At 35.0% G+C, this 26396-nt stretch overlaps 2 protein-coding genes across 6 annotated transcripts; both read right to left on the bottom strand.

The window, feature by feature from the left end:
- Nucleotides 1-90: 90 nt before the first annotated feature.
- On the bottom strand, nucleotides 91-17129 carry LOC113065502 (transmembrane protein 269-like). Of its 5 annotated transcripts, XM_026236790.1 has the most exons (8): nucleotides 16892-17129; nucleotides 15133-15190; nucleotides 8925-8973; nucleotides 6013-6160; nucleotides 5736-5833; nucleotides 2457-2600; nucleotides 2055-2255; nucleotides 91-1161 (listed from the first exon to the last, which is right to left on the bottom strand). In XM_026236790.1, exons 3-8 carry the CDS (start codon nucleotides 8971-8973, stop codon nucleotides 1052-1054), a joined length of 750 nt encoding a protein of 249 aa, XP_026092575.1. In that variant the 5' UTR covers nucleotides 15133-15190; nucleotides 16892-17129; the 3' UTR covers nucleotides 91-1051. The 5 variants fall into 5 exon arrangements, with proteins under 5 accessions (XP_026092575.1, XP_026092574.1, XP_026092576.1 ...); XM_026236789.1 differs by having other exon boundaries at nucleotides 6013-8973; XM_026236791.1 differs by lacking the exon at nucleotides 8925-8973.
- Nucleotides 17130-20523: 3394 nt separating this feature from the next.
- On the bottom strand, nucleotides 20524-24211 carry LOC113065338 (uncharacterized). Its single transcript, XM_026236560.1, has 13 exons — nucleotides 24146-24211; nucleotides 23630-23801; nucleotides 23445-23548; nucleotides 23043-23214; nucleotides 22841-22944; nucleotides 22579-22753; nucleotides 22395-22498; nucleotides 21982-22153; nucleotides 21650-21741; nucleotides 21372-21546; nucleotides 21185-21288; nucleotides 20860-21031; nucleotides 20524-20754 (listed from the first exon to the last, which is right to left on the bottom strand). The coding sequence occupies exons 1-13, from the start codon at nucleotides 24180-24182 to the stop codon at nucleotides 20613-20615; spliced, it is 1725 nt and encodes a 574-aa protein (XP_026092345.1). The 5' UTR covers nucleotides 24183-24211; the 3' UTR covers nucleotides 20524-20612.
- Nucleotides 24212-26396: the final 2185 nt, after the last annotated feature.

Raw genomic sequence — 26396 nt, 5'->3', positions numbered from 1 at the left:
TATTTTGATGGAAACTAATGCCATGGTACACTTTTGAAAAGGTGACGCCAGCCACATCCTTTGGTGGTTGACCTAAAAACCACAAACACATTTTTTTCTCGACACCACTAAATTTTAATAAAAAGTAACCACAAGTGGTGCACAAAACACAAAATAATGCCTCAATACTGTTATGTTGCAGGGTATCAACTTCCCACTGAACTCATGAACAGTACATAGCAAATTCAATGGAAAATCACTCGCTAAACACAAGCAATTACTGATAACCGAGTCAGGAAACAGAACCCCTTAAAACAGAGGTTAAATGGTACAGATAAACTCATTTATTACAACTAAATCAACCCATTTTTTTTTTCATGTTGTAACGAGGCATTTGTTTTGAAGGCCCACATAAAATCATATGGGACACAAAGTAATTTAAGTCACATATTAACCACGCAATAGATAAACTACAGTATATGATGATAGCCACTACTTCAATCATACTGTAGTGTTTTTACATGAAATTACACCGATCATTTGCATAAAATTCCCTTATGTGCATTTTTCTTAATAATTAAGCTGAAATTCTGATAATTAATGGGAGTTGATTCGGATCTTTCAGTTACTTAACCAAAAAGCAGTAATTCTACAAGTGTAAATTCCACAGCAAATTTGACTATCTCATCTCTGCTTCTTGCCTTTTCAGATTTGATTCATTTAGGCAGAACTGTGCAACAAACACCACACTAACTGTATCCGAGACCACCTACAATTTCTCTGTCAACATGCCATTCAAACATGACAATATGTGTGAAGCAGAGGTAAAGAACATTTCTCATCCTTAGCGATGAAACAAAAGCAGCAATCAAGATGTCCGTATGCTTCCTTAGATCATGTTGATTTCATGAAGTTAATCACCTCAAAACAAAAATTATTTAAAAATAGTTTTACAAGTTTCTAAATTGTTTCTTTTTTTTTTTTTTTTTGCAATCCTGCAGTAATTTGATGGTCCTTTGCAGGAAGAAGAAGGGGATTCTGTGACCTGTGAGCCTCATAGGCCTTCACCCCTTTACACTTTGCTGCTCCATAGGGTTGTTGGAAACAGTATGTAGGAAACTGACCATAACAAGTAGTAAACACATGCTGGAGGGAAGGAGGAGCAAAACACCATGACAACTCCTAAAAAAAGAGAGGAAAAAAGGTTAATGTAGTTATTCAGTAAATATGGGTAATCATTTCAATTTACATGCTAATTTCCCTATTTTTTGCAATTAACTCTCAATTCATCTATAATAGATCTATAATCTAATAAAGCATGAATACTTAACACTACTAAAATTTTTCATACTGTACTTTATAGTGTTGTGCATAAAATCACATTCAGAATTTTAAAAGACTGAATTTTCTTTTTTTAGTGTTATGTTTATTTATTTATTGGACAAAATAGTGTCTGGGCCTTATTTTAACAATCTAAGCAAATTGTCTAAAGCGCATGGCGCAAGTGCACTCAGGGCGTCATCAAAATCCACTTTTGCTAGTTTAACAATGGGAAAATGGTCAGCACACACTGACCATGGTCTAAATGAGTTTTTTGGGTGTAACGTGAATCTCAGAGTCTCCCATGCCCTTTAAAAGCCAGTTGTGTTTGCACCATGGCAGGTTCGCTATTTACATGGCAGAAAGTAATTTGTAATTTTTTTGTGTGTGTATGTAATAAGCAAAGTGTATGTGTGTTGTATACCCGGGTATAGGCGTATATTAATAATGTGCTCTTTAAATTATAATGAAAAAATATTGCGCAAGACGTTAGACCAGGTTTGAATTGGTCTATTGCGCAGTCTATTTTCAGGAACTGAAAATAGCAACTTCTCAACAATGGGCCTGAACGCATCTCTTTTTTAGACTAGCATGCCCATGGGTGCATAAATGGGCAAAAATGCATTTGCTATTTAAACAACGTGGCGCAAGAAAATGAGAACTGCGTCGGGCTGAAACTATAACTAATAACCGCCTGGGTGTATGATAGGGCCAATGAACTTCCATATCTGCTATGTACTGGTTACTGACTGTACCTCCAATGTAGACCCCCTTCTTCCAGGCCTGAGACTCCAGTACTCTGTCATGAGGGTAGAAGTTCTGACTGACCATGAAGAGAATCATGGCCAATGCTAGGATTCTCAGTACTGTCATATTTCCTCCAGTAAGCAGAGAAACACACACCAGGATGGCAGAGGAGTAGATGCATGGTAGGCCACGATACATGAATGGGACTCCTGCAGAAAATTTTTACACACAGTTACAAACAGCTGTGCTACTCTATATATATATATATATATATATATATATATACGTACACACACACACAGACAGATATTTGTATATACTGTGCCAGCGAAAATTTCAATTGTATTTGTATAAATATATTTATGTGTGTGTCTGTGTGTATTGAAACAAGTATGGTTCAAGTTCCTCACCACTAGAGAAGAAGCAGAGACGAGTAAAAACAGACAGCACATACAACATGCACATGATGTTATCCAAAAGACTGGGTGTCCTTAATATAAGAGATGTTGCTATTCCAAATGTTGTAAAATCAGCAAAATCATCCAACTTTGCACCTGCAGTACAATAAAAACAACAACAAAAAAAACACATTGTTGATACTGACACTAGGATTGCCAACTTTACAAAAGGGAAAACACAGGACAATCATGGTTTTTCATAGAAAATTAAGTGACTATGTTTTCCTCTATTTAACATTACAATAGTTAAAAGACGACTTCCCTTATTGATCATGTCTTCCCTCAGGTAGATTATTATTTTATTGCGCAGCTGGATGTTGGAGTCATGGAAAAAATAATAACGTTGTTTGCATTCGCCAAAACAGATTTGTGAAAATCAAAAAACTATGATGGTGATGGTTACTGGCATCAACGTGAGTCCCGCTCATTGTGAAGCGGGAACGACCAGCTGGCAGAGAATTCCACTTTGTCTTTCGCTTTCCTCGATCAGTTACAGTATGTTCACAATTTGTGATTTTACTTAACGCATACTGATCATGTGTATGAGGGGCCTGTGACTGGATGATGACAGGTGTTAGTGATCATTCTCCTCCTTACATGTGCAGTCTATGGATATTGGATAAGGATTCACATCCTATTTGTATAGCATGTTTTAAGCATGCCCATGCTACCATATCTAACTAAGAAGGCTGATATTTGTGTTTCACCACTCTGTTCTTTTGCCCTAGTGGGAGAAGATGCACCATTGGGTGTGGATGCTCTAGCCCACATGTGGCCAAATGCATTGTTGAATGAGTTTCTCCCAATGAGCCTCATAGGGCCTAAACTACAGAAAGTGCTGGAATTCAGACATTCGCTGATTCTGATTGCTCCATTTTGGCCATAGAAATTATGCATAGCAGAGATAATTCCACTTCTTTACAACTAACCCTGGCCTCTCATGTCACACAGAGACCTCCTTTCTCAGGTGAAGAGATATTTCATAACACACGCCACAAGACAGCTCTGTGTGCTTGGCCCATGAGAGGATGAACTCAAATGCCATTGGGTTACCCTCTAACGTGATTGACACACACACTCTGCATGGTCATAAATGGAGAGTGTTTGAATGATGGTGTGCAGAGAGACGTATTATTTAATTCTTATGCTATGGCTTTTTGGTTATTAAATTAAACTGCTGCATTTAGATCCTTGCCTCACCTCATCCCTGCACGACCATCACAAGCTAACCCAAAACCGAAAAAATCCATTATTTACTCATCCTCAAGTTGTTCCAATTTCTTTGATTTACCAAAAACAAAAGAAAACATTTTAAAGAATGTGGGCAACCAAACATTTTTTTTTTTTATATATATAATGGGAAAGTCAACGTGTCCCATCGGTTTGGTTACCCACATTCCGCAAAATATCTTTTTTTGCCTCATACAGGTTTAGAACTTGAATAATTTAAATCTTTCATGTTTGGGTGACATCATGCTGACTTATCAGTTTTTAGATGACTTCCTAGCAAGTAACTTAAGAAGTGATGATTGACAGAAAGGAGTCACATGCTGCTGACAGTTACTCTGTGATGCTAATTGCTAATCAACCATTTATCCCATCATTATTAACATACTGAACTAGACCAATTTAAAGCTTTAAGCCATTAATACAGTCTGTAAAGAGAAACAGAAGAAGTCTTCATGCCAGTCCAAAATAGCTTCTTATCATAATCTACAAACAACATTCAGGAGTTGCTGTGTCATTAGTGTGGTTGAAGTGTTTTCATCAGGTTGGGACATTGGGACGTTTTCATCAGGACATGGTCCAAACAAACAGGCTGGAATTTCAATCCTGTGGTCAACAATTTGAGCAATGTCAGACACGCTGGGGGTCAAACTCATCGAGATTAAACAGACAATCAGAACATGATCCCCTGAATTAGGCTGCTTCATCACAAACAAACTGTTCAATTGACAAAAAAGGAAGGGGACTGGAAGCAAAACAACACCCATCAGTGAGATCAGATGCAGAACAAAGGGCAACAGTATGCAGCTCTAGAGTACAAGTGACCTGGCATTGTGAGCGCATGGCGAAGCTATTTCAGGCAGCTGAGTGGACGTGACCACCTGCACACAAGCCACTTGACTTTTACTACAGAGCTGGCAAGGTTGTGAGGTTTGGAAGAGAAAGCCTGCTTGTTTTGTTTATTTTTATTTTACTGTATTTTTTTTTACTCAAAATTAATAAATAAATATATATTAATTAATATAATTTTAGATGTTGCACTAATATAAATAAATCAGCATTTATTTATAATTTTTTATTCTGTAGTAGTGGGCTAAACATTTTTTTTTACAAATAACTGATCAAAGTAAAGTCTTCACCTCAACCTTGCACTTGCGCACTTTTTATTTTTTACTTTTATTGTTATTGTATTGCATTGTGAATCTGTTGTAATCATTATTCTACATTTTTGTTACTTAAACTTCTGTCTTGCTTGCCCCTTTATTATTTATTTCTGTTGGTATTCTTGTACTGCTATAGATTGCCTTAGCCTTATAGACATGGATTTTAAATTGTTTGTTCTGTTTTTTTGTACTTGTTTGCACACATTTTTCATAGTCCTGTGATTCTGTGTAATATTATCGGTCCTTATCCCGTTATTATTTGAGTCTTACTTCATTTTAACTCTTTGTATTTTTTATTAGAATTTTTTTTGTCGTTTATTTAAACTGATTTAATCTGTGTTTGTCTTGTAGTCTGGTGTTGTAAAGCACTGTGGCCCTGGAGAAATGCACTGCATGGTGATCAAAAATCAACAACATTTCAATTCTAATTCCAAACTGCTTTTCACAACAATTTGCCAATTGTTGTATGTTTATATTTGGATTATTAATCCAATAAATTAAGCAAGGGTGTTGAAATCGATTCCTGGAGGGCAACAGCCCTGCATAGTTTAGATTCAATACTAATTAAATAGACCTGATCCAACTAATCAAGTCCTTCAGGCTTCTTTCAAAACTACATATGTGGGTTGGAACTAAACTCTGCAGGGCTCCGGCCCTCCAGGAATAGAATATGACACCCCTGATATAAAGGATAACGGATCATTTATTCCTTTCCTTCATTTTTATTTTAAGTGGTACTCTGTAAGGGGATTGTGGATGAAAGCATCTAAAGATATCTACAGCAACAAGACTCAACCCTGGCCCCACTCATTTGTATTGAAAGACACTCAAAAGTACTCACCCAGTGCAGAACACGCATTTAGTCGCCTAGCAACCGCTCCATCTGCCAAATCCAGCAGGTAACCGATCAGAACCAGCCAGCACGCAGCATGATGATGGCTGCGAGTAACAATGGTGGCAGGGACATAAAGTACAAGACAGAAGTAAAAAAAAAAAAAAAACTTCACTTTGAAATTCCTTTTTTCTACTGTAGAACACAACATTTACTTCATGAATTTTTATTTTTGTAGGTGTATGGTTTTCTCTGTGCAGTACAAATCAAAAGCATGAATGCATACCCATTGAGACTGCAGAGGATTGAGGCCATGCCCATGACCATGTTGGCAACAGAAAGAGCATTGGCAGCATTTTTACGGGCAAACTCCTTTAGATGCACCCAGTTAGCCTGTTCGTTTAGGAGCAGTTTGTTAGCGTCCTGGAAAAAGGCTACCAAAAAGAAACATGAGCAATTACACAACAGTTCCATTTGGCAGTGCATGGTTTGGAGAGTTCTCAGTTACATAAAAATGTATTAAAGGAGTGTCTGGACTCCACCAAAGTCAGCTAGTTAAACATTAAAATATCTGTTAATTAGCTTTAAAGTGCAAATTCCTCCATAGTCTAAACATGTGATGTTTGTAATTATTCACTAAATTTCTCTAAAACATAGTAATTTAAATATATGAAATAAATGACCACCAATGATTCTCTCACTTATTTCAGAAAGTGTTGAAAGCCATGTCGAAAAAAAAAAACGAAAAAAAAAACCTCTGCACAAAAACATTACATTATGTTAATAATAAAACTATACAGAATTAATTTATGTAAAACTATGTCAAGAAAAGATGAGATTTTCTTTAAGCATGATATGCCCTTTAAATATAAAAAATATTCAACTTAATTAAAAGTTAAAATAATTTTACAAAGTGTAATTTTGCGGGGAAAAAAGTAAAAATTAAGAATCATTGTAGCAATTAAAAACATTTAAAAAAAGGGTAATCAAATTTTTACAAAAGACATGCTGAGGAGGTAATTAAAAAAATATACACTTACCACCAGAATGCAACTCTTGCTCACTTATTAGATATGATCAAAACAATGTGATTACAAATGTCTGCTCATCCCTCTGTACACCAAAAGCACAAGGCACTATTACCACATCAAATGACACATTTTTCATTAGAAATTATAAATATGTTTGGTGAGAGAACATTACTAAATTCATTACTCATTTACAATTAAAACATCACATTGATCTAAAGTCATCAGCCCTCTAATCGGACAAACTAAAGCTCACATGTTCACATGGCAGACATTTGTAGCTCAAGTCCAATATTTAAGAAAGACAGATTTCATTCAGTCAAACATTTGATTGAGGAGTTATTAAAAATGGTGGACATCACCATCTACAATGAGATGTCTGTCTTTGTACAAGAAGTTACACTTACTCACACCCGTGACAACTGGCAATCATACGGTGAACTGCAGATTCATATCCTGAAGGAGCATTCTCATAAATCATTCCCTAATCAACCATTTAAATCTTCAGTTTTTACTGTATCCAAGCACTGATACAGCAATTTGTTCCAAAAGAGCTACTGAGAATGCTATACTATACAGATGATAGCAAAATGTGTACATTGAGATTCACATTGTGCTATGAAATTAAAATATTTTCAACAGTTAATACACTCAAAACAGATAAATAAGCAAGAAAGACTTGCTAAAATTCAAGTGCTTTTCCTTATGTGTGGTCAAGACTGTTTTGCCACTGGAACGCTGCAGTGATTTTCAATGAAGTCACACAAAGAAGTCTTTGTGTTGGAGCAAATCAGTGGGCATAAAATCGAAATGAACATCTCAAGTGGTTGAATGTGTGTTTTGCTAGAGAAATTCACATAATCATAGGTCACATTTGATTCACTATGCAATAGGTCTTCAAAATATCTTTATTGGGATGTTAGTAGAGAATCAAATCCCCCATTGGCAGATACACTTTATGGACAAAAGTTTTGAGACACCCAACCTAAAAACATGCATACAAACATCCAAATAAATAGACATTGATATGGAGTTGGTCTCCCCTTTGCAGCTATAATGGCTTTCACTCTTCTGGGAAGGCTTTCCATAAGATTTTTGAGTGTTTCTGTGGGAATTCTTGCCCATTCATCCAGTAGAGCATTTGTGAGGTCAGACACTGATGTTGGCCGAAAAGACTTAGCTCACAATCTTCATTCCAGTACATCCTAAAGTTGTTCAATGGTGCTGAGGTCAGTGCTCAGTGCAGGCCAGTCAAGTTCTTCTGCACCAAACTCATTTTATCATCTCTTTATGGGCTTTGTGCACTGGTGTACAGTCATGCTGGAATAGAAAAGGTCTAAAAAACATTTTTGGTAAAAACATTCTCCTGGCATCCTCATCACTCAATGACCCTGGCCTGTTCCGTGACTTCAATTCTGCTTCATGGCTGAGTTTCTGCTGTTCATAAATGCTTACACTTTCCAACAACACCACTTACAGCTGATTGTGGGACATCTAGTATGGATGAAATTTCATGAACTGACTGGTTGCAAAAGTGGCATAATATCATGGAATTCACTGAGCTCTTCAGAATGAGCCAAAGGTTTCTAAATACAGACAGCATGGCTAAGTGCTTGATTTGAATTCATTAATTAAGAGGTGTATCCCAATTTTTTGTCCATATAGTGTATTATAACAAAAAACACAAATACCTATGCATGACAATCCCTGCATTTTTCTTTGGCATGTGCTGATTTTCTAGGTAAGAGAAGCATGCAAGAACACATGCACATGTGTCATTAAGTGTAAAACTTTTAAGTTCAGTAATACAAAAAAAAATACAAAAAAATACAAAAAACTAAAAAACATCAAAAAGGTTTAAAGGTGAAGTGTGTAATTTGTGTCATTGGTGATCGAACACTCCCCCTTTTGCCACTGGTCAGCAAAATAGCTAGCTCTGCCCCAAACCCACACCATTCATTGAGCCAATGTTGCTATGCCAGACTGCTCAAACCAACAGAGCAATGTTGTGATAGTGCCATAAAACCAGAGTGTTTACACTTTTAGGGGGACTCAACCAGTGAATAGTTTACTTCTACTGTCTCTGCATATTAAACTGGGAGTATTCTTAAGTCTAAAAAAGTACACACTCCACCTTTAAGGAAGGGTTCCTACTATTGTGTTTTGTAACCTGAACTTGATGTGATTCCAAAGCCAGTTGATTTCAAGCGACTCTTCATCTGAAAGAAAACAGTCAATGAGACACAGCACATGCCAACATACAGAATTTACCATAGAGCTTAATGTTCTTTGTACTTTGAGGCAATTAGATCTTTCATTTTAAATGTTTCTTATAAAGTCTATAAGGTTTATTACAGCATATCTGATTTTTTTTTGTTGAGAATAATACTCTTAAATCAATAAAACTGCTTGAAGCAAGCAGCCTTATATGGATTATATTGGTAGTGAAAGCACACACTACCACTGAAATGTCTGGGATTAGTACAATATATATATATATATATTATCCAGCAGGGATTCAATAACTACTGCAAATTCAGTTTTACCATCTTAAAATATATTAAAAGAGATGTTAACTTACAATTTTACTGTTTACTGTACCTTGTTGGCCATAAGAAACTTACCGACCCAAACCTTTAAACAGTAGTGAATAGACCTATTATAATTTTAAAAAAGCTGAATAAATAAGCTTTCTATTTATGTATGGTTTATTAGGATCGGACAATATTTGGCAGAGATATGACTATTTGAAAATCTGGAATCTGAGGGTGAAAAAAAATCTAAATACTGAGAACATCACCTTTAAAGTTGTTCATATTAATTACTAGCGATGCATATTACTAATCAAAATTTAAGTTTTGATATTTCCGGTAGGAAATTTACATAATATCTTCATGGAACATGATCTTTACTTAATATCCTAATGATTTTTGGCATAAAAGAAAAAAAATCAGAATTACTAGGTATGTATTGTGTTTGCTTGGGCCACTGTCAAATTGTTTAAAAAACCATCAATCATTATCAATATATGGAGCTTTCTGTTTACTAACCCTTAAGCCAAGATCACACTACAAGATTTTAAACATGATTTAAGCCCAATTTCCAAGTCTTCTTGTTTCGCATCATTCCAGTTCAAAAAATGTGTTTACATGACAAAACGTGGTTTGGGGACCGCATAGAGTCATTTGTTAACAGAGTTGTTTTCAGCTCTTGTAGTGTGTGACCCCTGTTGCAGATCATTTAACACTACAATGACTTCAAGAAAGACAGCAAGTCATGTTGTCTGAACAACACAGTGATCTGCCGACATTTAAAGTTGTGTAGTGTGAACTTGGCTTTAGAAAACAATAGATAGATATTAGTAAACTTCAAACAACATTTTTCCTCGAGAACAGAGCTGGGCCATTGATCATTAACGTTAATTATTGTGATATAATTTTCCTCGACAAAACGATCAAGAGTTTGATAAATGTTTGATTTAATGTTTATGCACAAAAAGCTGAACAAAAAGAGTGACTAATTTGAAGCGCGGCACACACAGAGCATTTATAGACTTGGCTCAAAGTTCAAATGGCAGAACAGCATGAGCTCACTAGAGTTGTGTTTACTTGCTGATAAGTAGGGATGCACCGAATATTCGGCTACCGAAATAATATAAGTGAAAAGGCTGAATAATATGTATCTAACAATGACTAACGTGATCAAATAGAGGCAAGCACTAATGCAGCAAACATGTCGGCAGAGTGAACGTATTTAAGACCATCAGAGAAAGACGCAGAGTATCCTTACAAGCGAGAAGCATCGACAGCGAAAGACTGTTTTGTGCTGCATCACATCTCCGATGAGAAGAAGAGGTGGCTAATGCGTGTTGTTAGGTTACTGTATGATAATTGAAATCACAAAATTACCTCAAATGATTAGTAAATAAACAGCAGAATGTAATGTTTTCTAATGCAAACACAAAATGCATGTATTCTGACAGCGTTGCGCAAGCTTGCGGTGCTAGGGTTTAAAGTCCAAAGCCCGAGGAAAGTCTGTGCTGAACTTATTACTCGTAAGTTATTCTGTAACTTTTTTTATGCTTTTTTTAAAGGCGCTTGTGACAATGTGATACATGCGACAAACATCTTCCCAAATTCGTATTGAGAATAATTTATAAATCTGCATGCTGTTATAAATAATTTATAAATCTGTACTGAGATCTTCCTGTGGGTTTCTGCCAAAATAAAAGCAGAGAAAAAGCAACAAATCCATCGACATTCATAAATAACTATGATAATAATTAACCTACAACAGCTTTATAAATACATTTATCCTAACATTCCCACATACTGTAGTGTTCAAATTGGGATCTGTAATGTATTCTAATGTTTTAAAAGAATCCTCTTCTGCTCAGCAAGCTCCCTTTATTTGTACAGTAAAAAAAAAACTACATGCAAGTCTCAAAACTTATTAACTTAAACTTATACATTTTAAGTTAAATTGTGCTTTGTTGGTATAATGTCTGCTAGAATGTAAAAAAAAACTATTTAGTGTTTTTTAAATGGTTGTTTTGTAATTGATTTTTTATTAGAAAAAGCAGGGCAAAACAGTAAAAAGCACATTTTGCCAATTTAACTAATGCAATAATAAAAAAAGGCAAAATAGGCCTACATAGGGTGAAAATGTGAAAAACCGTGATCGGTATTCTGTATTCAGTCTTCAACCCAATGTTTAATTTTTTTTCGGCTTCGGCCAAGAATTTTCATTTCGGTGCATCCCTACTGATGCTCAGTCAGGCGACACTAAACAGCACTGTGAGATCCAGTGTGAAGCGCTTGAATTCAGCCAAGAATATAAATGAGTGATTTAAACTAGCTTATAGTGAGATGAAACAATGCAAGCAAACAGCAAAAACACTGTGTTTTTCAGATATTTTGATCTAAATGTATGCTACTATGAAAGCCCAGTGGTTAATTTGAATGAAACTCAAACGGTGAGAATTAGGGGTGTGCAGTGGAGCCAGTATTTGTATCTGTATCTTTAACAATCACAAAATTATTTATATCTGTGGCCCTGTCCAAAATGGCATCCTAAACACTCACTTCCTCTGAGCCCACATTTTCAGATTTTAGTAATTTCCATGAAATGCATGGAAAAAGGCAACTGCAACACTGGTATTTTATTTGTGCTTATTTAATTCATAGAGTTTACACTTATTTTCTTCAGACACTCATTAGTGCGTTGTAATATTAGAATTTTATGTAAAATAACAAACTTCCCTTGGCTCACAGATTCCTGCGTAGTTTGGAAAAGTAAGGAATTTCATTTAAATGGGAAAAAGAGTTCAGAGTATGGAAAAATATTTGTGTTTCAACATTTTGCCCTATTTAATGTTCTAAAATACAAAAGAGAGCTGGTTTGGTTTTTGAGAGATGGCAAGTTTGATTGCCAAGAGGATGGCTGTTTGATTGGTGATCATGCTGTGCTTATTCCATTCATTTGTGTATCATATATACAAGGTTTAAAGCTGCAGTCCGTAAATTTTGCCTCTTTGTCACCACCTGTTTGAAAACTTGGGATTGCAGCTGTGTGTGGAATTATCTCCCTTGCGTGGGTTGTGCTCCAGCGCAGATTAATCAAATTTTTTAAGAGTATGTGTGGCGGACAATCAGTCACCGCACCGGTGTGGATAGTTACTGTACTTCGCAAAAACAGATTCTAGCCTACATCTTAGAATATATGACCCAAGTGAGAATTTTCACCAGATATTGTCATCGGAACAAGCAACAACTGAGGAAAAAAGCATTACAATAAACTGCGCTACCAATGGTTATTTAATCTAGCAATCGATTAGCTCATATCACATCAAACCATGCAAATTATAATAATTGTTAAACTTTATTCTCAAATTCTTAATGTTAACAACATCAGCATTGTGTGAATATCTGTATAGTTTGTATATCTGTAGATCTGTAATCAGAAGCACATTTGAAACTGGAATATAATTTCATTTCATTCACATGCATTTCATAAACACATAGTACTTTCTGGATTACAAATTCATTATTCCACCTGCTGTAAGAAAAGGCTATAAACGATCCGCTACTTCTTATTGACGCAGCAGCATGCTAGAATTTCCCGCCAAAAATCTACCCGTATCACTCAAATTAGAAAACATTATTATAAGCTTAACGTAATGAATTGGGCTAAAGTAGGGTGTTTGAATACTGGCTGGTTAGGTACTTGTTCAAATATTGATTTCCGATCATTTTTAACAAAAAAAAGTTACGGACTGCAGCTTTAAATCATTCAACTTTAAATATACACAAATAGTAGGATGATTAATGATGTAGTATTTTAGTTGGTATTGGCATAGGTATGTATAGGTAGATTCTTTATTAGCGACTGTTTCTATTGGCCGCTATACATAAACTGTCTGCCATATTGGAATATCAAAGATGGTCCATGAAAAGTCGAGATGAAACTGTAAACTGTAGTTATACGCATGGCTGAATAATAAATATCTTCAGTAAACTTTAGAAGATTATTTTGCTAAACTAACACAATACAACAAGACAAAGCTCTTAGCTAATAAGGCATTTAAAAGGTACTTTAGTTTAAAAACCTGTAATGTTCAGTTAATAGATATTAAAAATACAAACCAACACGTTTTTACCTGTAACGTTTCCAGTTTCTTCTGGAATTCAAATTTAGGCTGTTTTTACAACCAGATGTTGTGCAATGTTGTTGCATCTTGAAACTCAATGTTGTTACATCTTGAAATTGATTTATATTATGAGTGACAACGTATAGACTGTTCCAAAACGGTGAACATGCTTGGAGCGGTCGAATGAGGAGTCTACCTATACATATCTATGGATATTTTGTTTTCGTTTTTGCCAAGCTATGATTTCTGAGAGAAGCACGGAGAGGCAACAGCAGTGCAGTTGCTTGATTTGTGATCATTTCATTCATAAAGTTTCAATTTTCCTTATTGCATAGGGACTTTAGAGGTTTATGCAAAATATTGCACTGATCCCATGGATCACTTGTTATCCAGCAAACACAAGGAGTGACTGTTCCAGCCTCAGCCGAATATTATTCGGCAGAATTATTTGTTATCCATTATTCTTATTTAAATCATTATCTGTGCCTTTCCGAATATGGTATTTGGATTCGGGCACACCCCTAGTCAGAATAATACATCTGCATCCTCAAGCTACTTCTACTATCAACTCAAGCTACTGTTGAATGTGCATTTCTAAGAAACAAATAATAATAATAATAATAATAATAATAATAATAATAATAATAATATTGCAGCCTGCACTGCAAACTGTGCTAACAACATTCATCAAAGGCAGGAAATACAGTATTATAACATGCAGAAGCTAAGAAATTAATTTCCTTATTTAAATGTGTATTTTTCTAAGAAAAACTTACTGGAAAAGTGTACAGAAATCAAAAATGTGAAATGTTTGTCATGTTCTAAGGAGTAATTTAAATCTAAAATTAACAGTCTGTTTTCTACAACTTTCACATATGGAGAAGAAATTTGCCTTTAAACTTGAAAGAAATAACTATTTGAAATGTATTGTGGTAACTGACTGATATAAAACATTTTATTGTGATCTTTTTTTTTTTTTGGTATTATTACCCAGCACTACTAGAGAAATAACTAGAATTTAGTTCAAAGTACAATGAAGGATGAGATGATGAAAGGACAGTATTTCCTTTGTTGTGGGAGTGTTATCAACTAACAGGAACATCAAAGAACATTGCAACCATATTTCGCCTGAAGACCCATAATAATCATTACCACAGGTCTTTTTGCATGTCTAGTTCCTCTGCTCCATGTGACAGAAGCCGGGTTGACAGGATTAACATTTATCTGTTTCTAGAACACTGTATAATACTGTACATATAGAAAGGCATAACTCAAGTTGTGTAACTGAACCTCAGTGTAACCTGGTAACAGTTAAAACCCAGAACTTATTTGGCAACTAGTCTAAGCAACTATGGGACAAACACCACCATAGTCATAAAAGCTAGGGCCCATATATTCCAGTTAACAGATATATGAGCCAATTGTTAAAAAACAACTATCCTGTTATATATAAAAACTACTTTGTCATAAGTTTGCATGTAAATGTATTTAATCAATTTCTTAAAAGTTTATTTGGTGATGGATAAACAGTCAAAACGAGGCTCTAAATCCACACTTGTTTGTTTATCTACAGCTTCACATAGTTTCAATCTTGTGCCCACCATCCCAAACCCTGTCAAAGATTTTTGAATGTAAGAACATGGTTAGTGGCACTCATTGAAACAATACTAAAAATAAACAGACATTTTCTTGCTATATTCTGCTTTGCATATAGTACTTATTTGCATACCAGATGTGGGAGTCAGGAGCATCATGATGGTCAACAGATTTCTCCACGTCAAACAGCACTGAAATTAAATCAAATAAGAAAGTCAGCTTTACCAAATGAAGATAAGAACAACATAATATCATGTACAGCACATAACAGGGTGTAATCTGTGCTTTCAAGCACTGCCTTACAGGTTGACCAGCCCACAAAGGCACACCACAGTAATTAACATGGTGTTTTTGTTTTGTTTTAGTGCTTAAGTGTATGGACTAGTCTTAAAGACCAACCTTACAACTTAAAGCAAAACACTACAACCATTGTTTTTCCATTTTAAAATGGACTGGAGCTGTTTTACTTTTCTTTTACTTTCAGACTAGTCTAAAGAAAACATCCAAAATACACATTCAAGCATTTTTTACTCCATTAAACTTTATCCTTGTGGATCAGAAAATTTCAAATACAACACATGGCTTATTTCTAGGCCATTTTCTTTAAATTATTTTCTTTCTGATGCACTGAGCCAGGTTTTTATAATCTGATTTATGTGACAAAAAAAGGATATTCAAAATAAAACAATTTAAACTTGATAATGCCTTATTTGCATATCAGATCGCAACGTTTCACAATAATAATAATAAATTGTTTTAATCTACTATGATTAATCAACCAGTTGGTTATTATTATTATTATTATTTATTTTTATTATTATTTTTATAGTATCTTTCCGGCTCAGACTGCATAGGATAAAGTGTATGGGTCTGTCACGTGATGAAAAACCCGAAACAGGTGAACTACTAGACTAATTCCAATACAGAACCTATAAATAATTTTGCGCATGCGCAATTGAACGAATCATTCCGAGACGACTCGTTCTTCCCGAGTCACATTCAAAATTCTTCTAAATGAACGAATCGTTCAAGAACAACCCCATCACTAATTTGAAGAAGCAATGCGAAATAGCAGAGTTGGTATTACCAGGCTAGCCTTTTTCTTTTTTATAAAGGACGATTACATAGCTTTGATTAATCAGTAACAAGCTATCAAATGAACTTAAGACAAAAACTCTTCGATTAATAGGTTACTACAGTGATGTATGAGCTCTCCTGTCTCTTACATGAGGCTGTTATACACACAGAAGACCATCTCTGACGCACCGTTTTCTCACAAGTTGTTTTTACTAGCCAAATCACACGGACTGATGCGTTTTTATTAAGGTTAGCCCGTATGTATGGTGAAACGCTCATTTTATTACTAAAACGACGTTATTATTACGTTTAGCTCGTATATATGTTAAAACTAGTATTTTATGACTAAAAATAATCCTATCTTCCGCATTTCTTCTGCAGTTAAAAAAAGGCTGTGTAGCCTATACGTAATACCAGCGCAAACTCGGATTCATTAGTTTGCATTAACAACTGCGTAGCTACTCAGCATCAGTCAGTCAGATGAGGCTGTTCCGTATATCAAGTTGCAAGTCATGGTTTCTGAGCTAACCTATCGTACACCTCGCATCGTACAGCATTAAAAAGGCGTGTCTAAATCTTTTCTGCGTTTTATTATAAAAACACTGAATGAATATGCAGTGATTCTTATTGTGCAATAATACAGCATTATTCCATTAAGTCGTAAATTTAAGGGTATTACTGAGTAAAAGTCTTTCAATATAACAAAAGTGTTACGTTGCGTAGGCTATATGAATTTAACGCCCATCATATCGTGTCAAATTTCAAAATGACTTGTTTTAAAACCTGATATGTCACGCTCGGAGAAACAAACTTACCTTCAAGGTCAGGCACAGAAAGATGCGACTCAAAAATGAAAGCAGACAAATACCGGCTTCTGCTGATCAACTCCGACGACACAGTGTTTATAATTCACATTCAGTGAAAAGAATTATGATTTTGAATGGCCGAGACTGACATTCATTCACGGACTGCACCTGTCTGACACAGACAACGCTTTCAAGTGTATTTTCAGCGCGTCTCATTTTAAAGGCGTAGGATTCTCTGGAATATTCCACCGGATATTACGTCGAACAGTTCTAGCTCTTTCTCTAAGCACATCACAAAAAAAAAAAAAAAAGTATTCTCCACAGCACGATGGGGCTATTCAGCATAATTTCTTATCTAGCCTTGTCCATCGGCGAAATTGGAGGAAGCCAAACAGAGTTAGTAAAAAGCGGGACACTATGTACAGGAACACTAGTAAACAAGAAGTCAAATTCACATATAAAACTGTATCATTTTTATTATTATATATCATTATTAATATTTTAATTATTACCACCGTATGTTGTGCTATATTCTCCAGACAATAAAATAAATTGAATGCATTAGTATATGAAACATAGGCTACTGTGTTGCAGAAACTCAGTGGACATGTGAAGCGGACCCTGTAGTCTTGACAGACTCACTCAAAGCCCTTTAATGGGTCATATCTACAGAAAATAACTAATTTATTAGCTGTATATACAAAATGGCTTTCATAAGCAAAGGTGTTCTTGAAGATCCAGAACAAGCAATGATTAAGCATCTTGTGTCTATGAGATATAGCCTACTGCATTAAGAAATAACAGCATAGTCGACTGTATGGACAAAATATGATACCATATACAAAAATGTTTCCAGGTGGCAGTGCAGGAGTCCCGGCTGTGACCTCAATGACGATGCCCTAAAAGTGCAGAAATGTATCTTATCAGGAGTAACAACAGAGTCTCATTGCCTCCTAGATTAAGGCCATTTTCCTTACAAATAATTTTAGTTCTATGATATGCTTTAGTCAAACTCTCGGAAATCTTTTCTCCTTCCCACAGCTTCATAAAATTTATGATGAATAAAATTTCTACACTGATTAATGATCTTGTACATAACTAGCCAGTTATTTATTTTTTTTTATTTTTTTTTTTTTGGTGTTAATATAGTTGTATAATTTGTTTAGAAAAGGCACATCATTTAACATAATAAATTCAATCTGTTTTTATTGTCTCATGCACTCACTTGAACAGCAATCCTCTGGGCAGCCTCCATTTGTTTCATGGTTGTCAGAATCAAACAACCACACCAAAGTGTTTTTAAAATTAAAAAAAGGGCCACTTTACAATATGAACAAAACAAATGTATACAACACAAAGAAGTTGAGTACATTAGAATTATGAAACACTGAAGGATAAAATATAAAAGATAAATAAAAATAAATCATTATAGTGCCTTTAATTCATAAAAAAGAAAAAAGTGATATTGATATTGCTAAAATTCTATTGAAAAAAAGTGGTAAGTGACACTTTTTTACATTTATTCAAAGTCAGTCATTGAATACTCTCAAAAAGTTCACATAATTGTAGATATTGTATATATATATATATATATATATGTGTGTGTGTGTGTGTGTGTGTGTGTGTGTGTGTGTGTGTGTGTGTGTGTGTGTGTGTGTGTGTGTGTATATATATATATATATATATATATATATATATATATATATATATAAACTCACCCAGTCTTACCTTTATGATTGTGCTATAGCTATCTACACCACTGTATTTGACCATCAATGCAGGAGCACTGTAAGTGTCTACACAAAATCTTCATCATCTTTCTCTGCTGAAATTCTTTCTCTTTTTAAGCAGGTGGCTCCTCCCAGACCATCCTCCACTAGCGTTTTTGTTGTCAGCTTTGTCCTAATTTCTGATCTCCTTTCATTCACCTCCAACACTCCACCCATCTCTGCCTCACATAATTGTCTTTTGGGAAAACTTATATTTTGTTCCTGTTTAGTTGTTCCCTGATAAAGAAACAGGGAAGGTGAGATTGTCAAATGTGACATTTGATCATATGTTACATGCATTGTAAAGAGAAAGAAACAGTGATTGTAACATTTGCCAATATACACACACACAGATACACACACACACACACACACACACACAAACACACAAAACAGGTCACAAGAGAAAGGCTTTAAGCAAATCATTATCCCCTTGCAGAAAGATCATGACGGAAATTAAGGGTTGATTTTGTGTCACTTTTACAGGTATTCTTCTTTTGACAGCATAAAATGTAGCTGGAGATGTTTTCAATACATCCCATATTTCATAATTCATACTTAAGTTACTTTACAGCTTGTGGGCAACCTTAAGCATATGGCCATCATTGGCATACAACCTGCAAGAGCGACATTTATATTAAATGTGTGTTTAGATATTTATTTTGGAAGTGTCAAATTGTCTCACATTCACATCCTCTTGCAGTTGCTAATCTAAAAAAATATTGCTAAATACATCAGTGAGTGGGCTGAATGGAAACCTGGAGTGGAGCAAGTGATAGCAGAACATTTTGAGCTCTTCTGTCAGTCCAAACAAAGATCCAGGGCTTGATGTTCTGTTTGAACAAATTGGTTCAGTAAATGACTCAATGTCTTTCTTATAATAGTCACTTGTCAACAACATTTACTGTGTAACTATGTAAAGCGCAGAAAGAGCCAATGAAAAACTGAAGGTAAATCAACAAGCCTTAGTCATATAAAATGGTGAAAAAGACAAAGGTGGGAAAGTGGCCTTATAAATAATAAAATTGCTACTCATCTTTAGCAAAATAAAAACAACAATGTGGATTCAAAAATGTTGCTTTTACAAACTGAGAGAAAACTTGAAACTGTTAACAAAATAATAATAATAAACTTGAGAGCATTCAACTAAGGCTTGTTAGTCTAAACGCTAAATGAACATTGATCAAAGAGTTATTAAAAGTTTCAAACATGAAGTGCGTCTTGTTTAAATGCATAGTAGGATTCACTGACTGCACTATTCCACTGACATTGCTCTGCTTTATGTAGTCCGCCCCTTTTCAGCACTGTGCAGCACTCTACAATACGTATGTACTGCACCAGTGCATTACTCTTCAACAGAGATGGACGCTATAAGCAGAGCTACGAAAAAAAGTCCTAAAATGACAAAATGCTAAAGATGGCTGTGTGCTTGTCTCTCTAATGCATAAGTTCTGTGGGTGATTGATTCTACTTCTTTATAAGCACATACAAATTACATGACAGTGAAAAGAAGTGATATTAAGCATAAGTAAATTTAACAGAATTTAAGAGAAAGAACATTTAAGTGGTATGTCTAAAAATTATTTCTTGTAAAAAAAAAAAAGATTTAACCTTCCCCAATCTATATATAATCTCATAGGCTTCAACCCTTTTTCTTTTTCTTTTTTGCTGGGTCAAAATATATATTTTAAGAAAATTAATTGAAAGACTGAATTCTATTGGTATCTTAAGCCAATATAAATGAACAAGAAGTCTAAGTTTGTGGTATGCAGGCATCATAGGAATAGAGTCTTGAACTGAATTGTTTAGTTACACCAATGTTCTTACAAAGCATTTCACAACACAACCATACCATGGACTGAGGCTAGGGTGAGGAATGCAAGCAAATGTTTATTGTATTTATTTATTTATTTCATATAATCTAGCACTTAGCTTAGTTTAACATGATAAACTGCTTAGTTTTAGGGGAATGTGAAAATGTCTAATGAGGAGTTTGTGAGAACGTTGTTCCTGCACAGACATGTATAGCGGATCTTGTAGTCCTGACAGACCTCTCCTCCCAGCTCATTATTCACGCATTCGAAGCCCTGTAGTGGATCAAATCTGCAGAATCAGAGCAGATGGCTGTTAATCATTACAAATCGTACAAAATTGTAAAATTATTGTTTTTATTGCATATATATGTTTACAAATACTGTTCAATCTTACACTTGAAAATTGTTTGCAGTAGGCAGTACAGGGCTCCCACTAATGGTTGTGACCTCAATGGCGATGGGCTGAGCGCAGGCCTGTAGTGGGTATTTTTTTAGGGCCAACAACAGCATTTCATTGTCTCTTGGTCCACTGGGATTATCTCGGTCAAACCAGGGTGTACTACATTCTAACAGAAGACAACCAGCTGAGTTAAATTCATCTCATTTAAGGTCAATATTTGAGATCACAATTCCTATAGTAGAGATCAATCCAGCTAAACCTTGATCTGTACCTGATGTTTAGGAATAGAAAGCTTTTAAATGATCTCACGTGCACTCACTTGAACACCAATCCTCTGGACAGGTGAAGCGCACCTTATAATCAGCACAAAGCACTCCTCCTTGGTTTGCATTTACACAGGAAACCCCAGATGTTGGATTATAACTTCAGAAAACACACAAAAGCACCTTAACATTAAAAAACAAGCTTCAGCTAATATCGTTTGAAAGATCCTTTGATAGACTCACACTTGAAAGATGTTTCCAGTTTGATAGGCTGGCTGGCCAGAGATGGTCTGAGCCTCAATTCCAATTGGATTTGGACAGATGTACCCATGGTACACACTCAGAAGAACAGGCAAGAGCTCAAAATCGCCTCCATTTGTATTAGGGTTGTCAGAATCAAACCACCTGGTTACACACGCTGATGAATATCGTACAGAGGAAAGAAACAATAAAACAAACCATCAAAATGAACCAAGTTCTTTACAATATGAACAAAAGAAATCAGAATTATGAAAACATACTCGTGTTGCAGAAACTCAATGGACATGTGAAGCGGACCCTGTAGTCTTGACAGGCTCCATTCACACACGCAAAGCCCTGCAACGGGTCATATCTGCATAAAGATAATACATATATTAACCAAATTCTCTAAATGACATTAATAACATTTATGGGAAGTCGTGGCCTAATAATTAGAGAGTTTGACTCTTAACCCTAAGGTTGTAGGTTCGAGTCTCGGACTGGCAAAACAATGACTGAGGCACTGAACCCCCAACTGTCTATCTGACATCACATTAAGAAATAAAAGCATTTATTTGGAGACATTTTACATGGAGAATATATTATCCCATACACTTGAAAATTGTTTCCAGGTGGCAGTGCAGGAGTCCCACTAAGGGTTGTGACCTCAATGGCGATGGGCTGAGTGCAGACCTGTAGTGGGTATCTTATCAGGAGTAAAGACAGCGTCTCATAGTCTCCTAGTCCACTGGGATTATCTCGGTCAAACCAGGGTGTCCTACATTCTAACAAAGAATGGCCAACTAAGTAAAAGTCTTTTCATTTAAGGTGTAATGTTAGACCAATATCACAATGATTTCTATTCTGAAAAATATATATATTATTTTTAGTTTATATATCTATAAGCTTTGATATGTTTTTAGTAAATCACACTTAAAAGTCCTCCCTCCTTCCCACAACTTTATAAAAGTCACATCATATTACACAGTAAATTCAATCTGTTTTCATGATCTCAGATCCACTCACCTGAACACCAATCCTCTGGGCAGGTGAAGCGCACTTTATAATCAGCACAAACCCCTCCTCCTTGATTCGCATTTAAGCAAGAAACCCCAGTTGTTGGATTATATCTACAGAAAACACAATAAGCAAACATAATTCAAGATCTTTTCTTGACATACTGAAAATGTTACATTTTGATAAGACTCACACTTGAAAGACGTTTCCAGTTTGAGATGCTGGCTGGCCTGAGAGGGTCTGAGCCTCAATTCCAAGTGGATTCGGACATATTACTCCAGGGTACATACCAAGGAGGACAGTCAAGAGTTCAGAGTCGCCTCCATTTGTATTAGGGTTATCAGAATCAAACCACCTGGTTACACACTCTGTTGAATAATTTTTTTGTTATGCCACAAAAATGTATATGTACAAATATATATACAGTATAAAGTAGATGGAATAAATATACATACTTGGTTGGCAAAAACTCGCTGGACATGTGAAACGGACTTTGTAGTCCTGACACCCTCCATTCTGTTGTGCATTCACACAAGAAAAGCCCTGTGTTGGATCATATCTGCAGAAACAGAATGCTTCTGTTAACATTATTTCTGAAATCTGTTCATAAATGCAATTTAATATGCAAAGAATTGGAATTAGAATTGTTAGTCATACACTTGAAAATTGTTTCCAGTTGGCAATACAGGGGTCCCACTAATGGTTGTGACCTCAATGGCGATGGGCTCAGCGCAGGCCTGTAGTGGGTATTTTATCAGGGTCAATGACAGCGTCTCATAGTCTCCTAGTCCACTGGGATTATCTCGGTCAAACCAGGGTGTCCTACATTCTAATAGAAGACAACCAGCTGAGAAAATATAATAAACTCATACAAGACCAACAAAAGATCACAATGATTTCTATTGTAGAAAAGAATACTTAAAATTATTTACAAGTGAATTTTGTGCTTTGATAACTTTGTATACATTTTGTGCACAACTTTATATAATTGAAGGGGAACAAGAAGTTTAGACAATTTGATGAGTTTTTGAATGTAAATGTACAGTAAATGTCACTCACTTGAACACCAGTCCTCTGGGCAGGTGAAGCGCACCTTATAATCAGCACAATGCACTCCTGTTTGGTTTGCGTTTACACAAGCAAACCCACTTGTCGGATTATATCTTTAGAAAACACAAGATAACATATACTGTAAAACTCGGATCAGAATATCAGCAGAAGCACATGTCCTGAAAAAAACTTACACTTGAAAGATGTTTCCTGTTTGAGATGCTGCTTGACCGGAGATGGTCTGAGCCTCAATTGCGATTGGACTCGGACATATTTCTCTAGGGTTTGTATTGAGAAGGTCAGCCAACAGCTCGTAGTCTCCATTTCCACTTGGGTCATCACGGTCAAACCACTTGGTTATACAACCTGATATACACAAACAGATACATAAGGAGGAGTAAAATTAAGTGAGACGATGAGAGACTCTCAGAATATGTTGACAAGACTTGCCAGATTTAAAGTGTAATTCTTTTTTTTTTTTTTTTTGCTCAGTATTAAATTAAATTAAAAGTACCTCATAAAACCCTCTTCCAAAACTGTTTATAATGCTGGTAAAAAATTTTAATATATATATATATATATATATATATATATATATATATATATATATATATATATATATATATATATATATCTGTATTTTATCCTTCAACATCAAGAGCACCAAAAAAGTAACTCAGTGTAGGTTTAATGTAGAAAAATACACCTACTCTGAGTAGACAGTGAGATGAGTGTACCTGAAAACATTGACAGACAGAGACAGGAGTTTTTGTACTTTTTTTTTCCTCTTAAACAAATACCAATTATAATTGATTTGACCAACTTCAACTTTCATAATAAAACTTACTTGTTGCAAGAATCACACAGGTTGCAACTACCTTGGAATAATATAATATAATATAATATAATATAATATAATATAATATAATATAATATAATATAATATAATATAATATAATATAATATAATATAATATAGATGCAAAGGAAATGGCATACCTTGTTGCTCATTCTTCTTTCTTTCTTTTTTTAATAGGAAGTCTAATAGGAGAAATTACTAAATATAGAAACAGAAATAATTATTATTTCTGTAAATGTAAATATCCAAAACTATTTGGCATTGCTGAAGGAAGATAAAAACCTTCAATGAATACCACCACAAAGCACTTTTAAGTAATGAATTGTAAAAAAATATTTACACAGTATACATAAATATATGAACTCACCCACTTGATGATTGTGCTAGTGAGAATATCTATACTACAATATTTCACTAATCAGGAGAATAGTTTACACAGCATCATCTGTGCTGTCCTTTTTTTTCTGCTGAGATTCTTTGTCTTTTTAAGCAGGTGGCCTCCTCCTGGACCGTCCTGCTGCAGCATCTGATCTCCCTTCATTCACCTCTAGCACTCCACCCATCTTTGTCCTGAATAGAGATTATTTGTTTTCTTCTCTAAAACTTTATCTTTTGTACCTCACTTTAAACAATTTCTGATAAAGCAGGGAAAGATGAGCTTGTCAGATGAGACATGTGATCATATGTTCCAAGAATTAGAAAGAGAAAAATCAGCAACTATAATCTTACAATACACTTTACACAAAACACAAGGTCACAGAAGAAAAGGCTTCAAGCTATTCATTTACCCCTTTGCAGACAGTGGTCGTGACGGAAAGTAGATATAGGTCGATTTTAATCAATACTTTTTTTAATTTAATCTGGTATTTATTCAGTAACTGCTAGGACTTAATAAATTTCTCACAGCAGTACATTTCACATTCAAAATGCAATAAAACTAACCAAACACTGCAAATATGTCTCAAATCAACACATTATTTGATAAGACTTGACAGCAAAGCTTGTCAACCAATAAGCACACTTTTTCACACATAAAACAATGATCTCACTAACAATGGCCTCATTCAAAAACTCACTAAGATCAGGTAGAATTACACAATGATTTATTTTCTTTCTTTCCATAACAACAATGGCATCTCTCTACTGTTTAGAATTCACTGCAAAATATGTTACATTCTCCATGTTTACCTTACAGTACAAAAGTATTGTTTGTTGTCCTGTTTTGTATGATAATACCTAGTATTACTTTCAAATTACATGTCTGGTTACTCATTTGATTGAATTCTTTATTCAATGTTTTGCAAATTTCTACATTTTTTAAACCTACTCGAAGGTCTGAAAAATGAAAAATAGTGTAGTTTACCTTAGCACTCAGGATGTATCATGATAGTAAAATGATGACAAATGTATTTGGGGAAAAAAGCATTAAATTAAACTAAATGAAAAAAAATCAAATGTCATTCTAATGTATTGTTCAGGACTTAAAGCTGCGGTAGGGAACTTTTGACGCTCTAGCGGTTAATAAACAGAACTGCTTGCGTCTTGCAGAAGAACATCGTAGCCGGAACTACTTCTCTCTGTTTATGTCTATGAAGAATCACAAAGGTACTGGGTTACTCCGCCGCGGTACCCCCGAAGGAATCTAAAATAGTCCGAATATAAACACTTATTATAGGTGCACCCTAATGATTCAGGACAAGCCAAAAACACGGTTTGGAAAATAGATTCATGCTGTACTCGCTTATTATGTAAATTTTTCTACATTTTGAACACAAACAAAGTTACGGACCGCAGCTCTGATTGGTTGTTTCTTAACGGGAGCGATGTATTTCTGCAAATGGCAATAGGACCACTGGGAGGAGCCAGAGGAGCTTGATTTTTTTCACAGATTATCTGTCTCATATTCTACTGTCAGGACATAATGACAGGTTTAAAAAATTTTTTAAAAATATATTTTTACAAAAGTTCCCTACTGCAGCTTTAAGGGCTGACATGCGAAATGGTTGAATATTGCTGTTTAATCAGTGAATAATTAAATGGAAAATATTTCACACAGATTTTTATAATTAAAAATGTTTTAATCCATATTTACCTTCCAGAATT

This window comes from Carassius auratus, chromosome 48 (genome assembly GCF_003368295.1).
Source record: "Carassius auratus strain Wakin chromosome 48, ASM336829v1, whole genome shotgun sequence".
Lineage (NCBI taxonomy): Eukaryota > Metazoa > Chordata > Actinopteri > Cypriniformes > Cyprinidae > Carassius > Carassius auratus.
This window is presented reverse-complemented; position numbering and strand designations above follow the sequence as displayed.

Bases quoted from the DNA above. Each gene is read 5' to 3' on its own strand.
- LOC113065502 (XM_026236787.1), bottom strand. From the start codon at position 9,006: ATGTGCTGTGTCTCATTGACTGTTTTCTTTCAGATGAAGAGTCGCTTG. The intron at 5,834-6,012 runs GTATGCATTCAT...TGTTACTCGCAG, and splicing joins ATCCTCTGCAGTCTCAATGG to CCATCATCATGCTGCGTGCT. The intron at 2,256-2,456 runs GTGAGGAACTTG...AATTTTCTGCAG, and splicing joins TCTCTGCTTCTTCTCTAGTG to GAGTCCCATTCATGTATCGT.
- LOC113065338 (XM_026236560.1), bottom strand. From the start codon at position 24,182: ATGTTTTCAGGTACACTCATCTCACTGTCTACTCAGA. The intron at 22,499-22,578 runs GTGAGTCTTATC...TGTTTTCTGTAG, and splicing joins ACTGGAAACGTCTTTCAAGT to ATATAATCCAACAACTGGGG. The intron at 21,032-21,184 runs GTGAGTGCACGT...GTCTTCTGTTAG, and splicing joins TCCAGAGGATTGGTGTTCAA to AATGTAGTACACCCTGGTTT.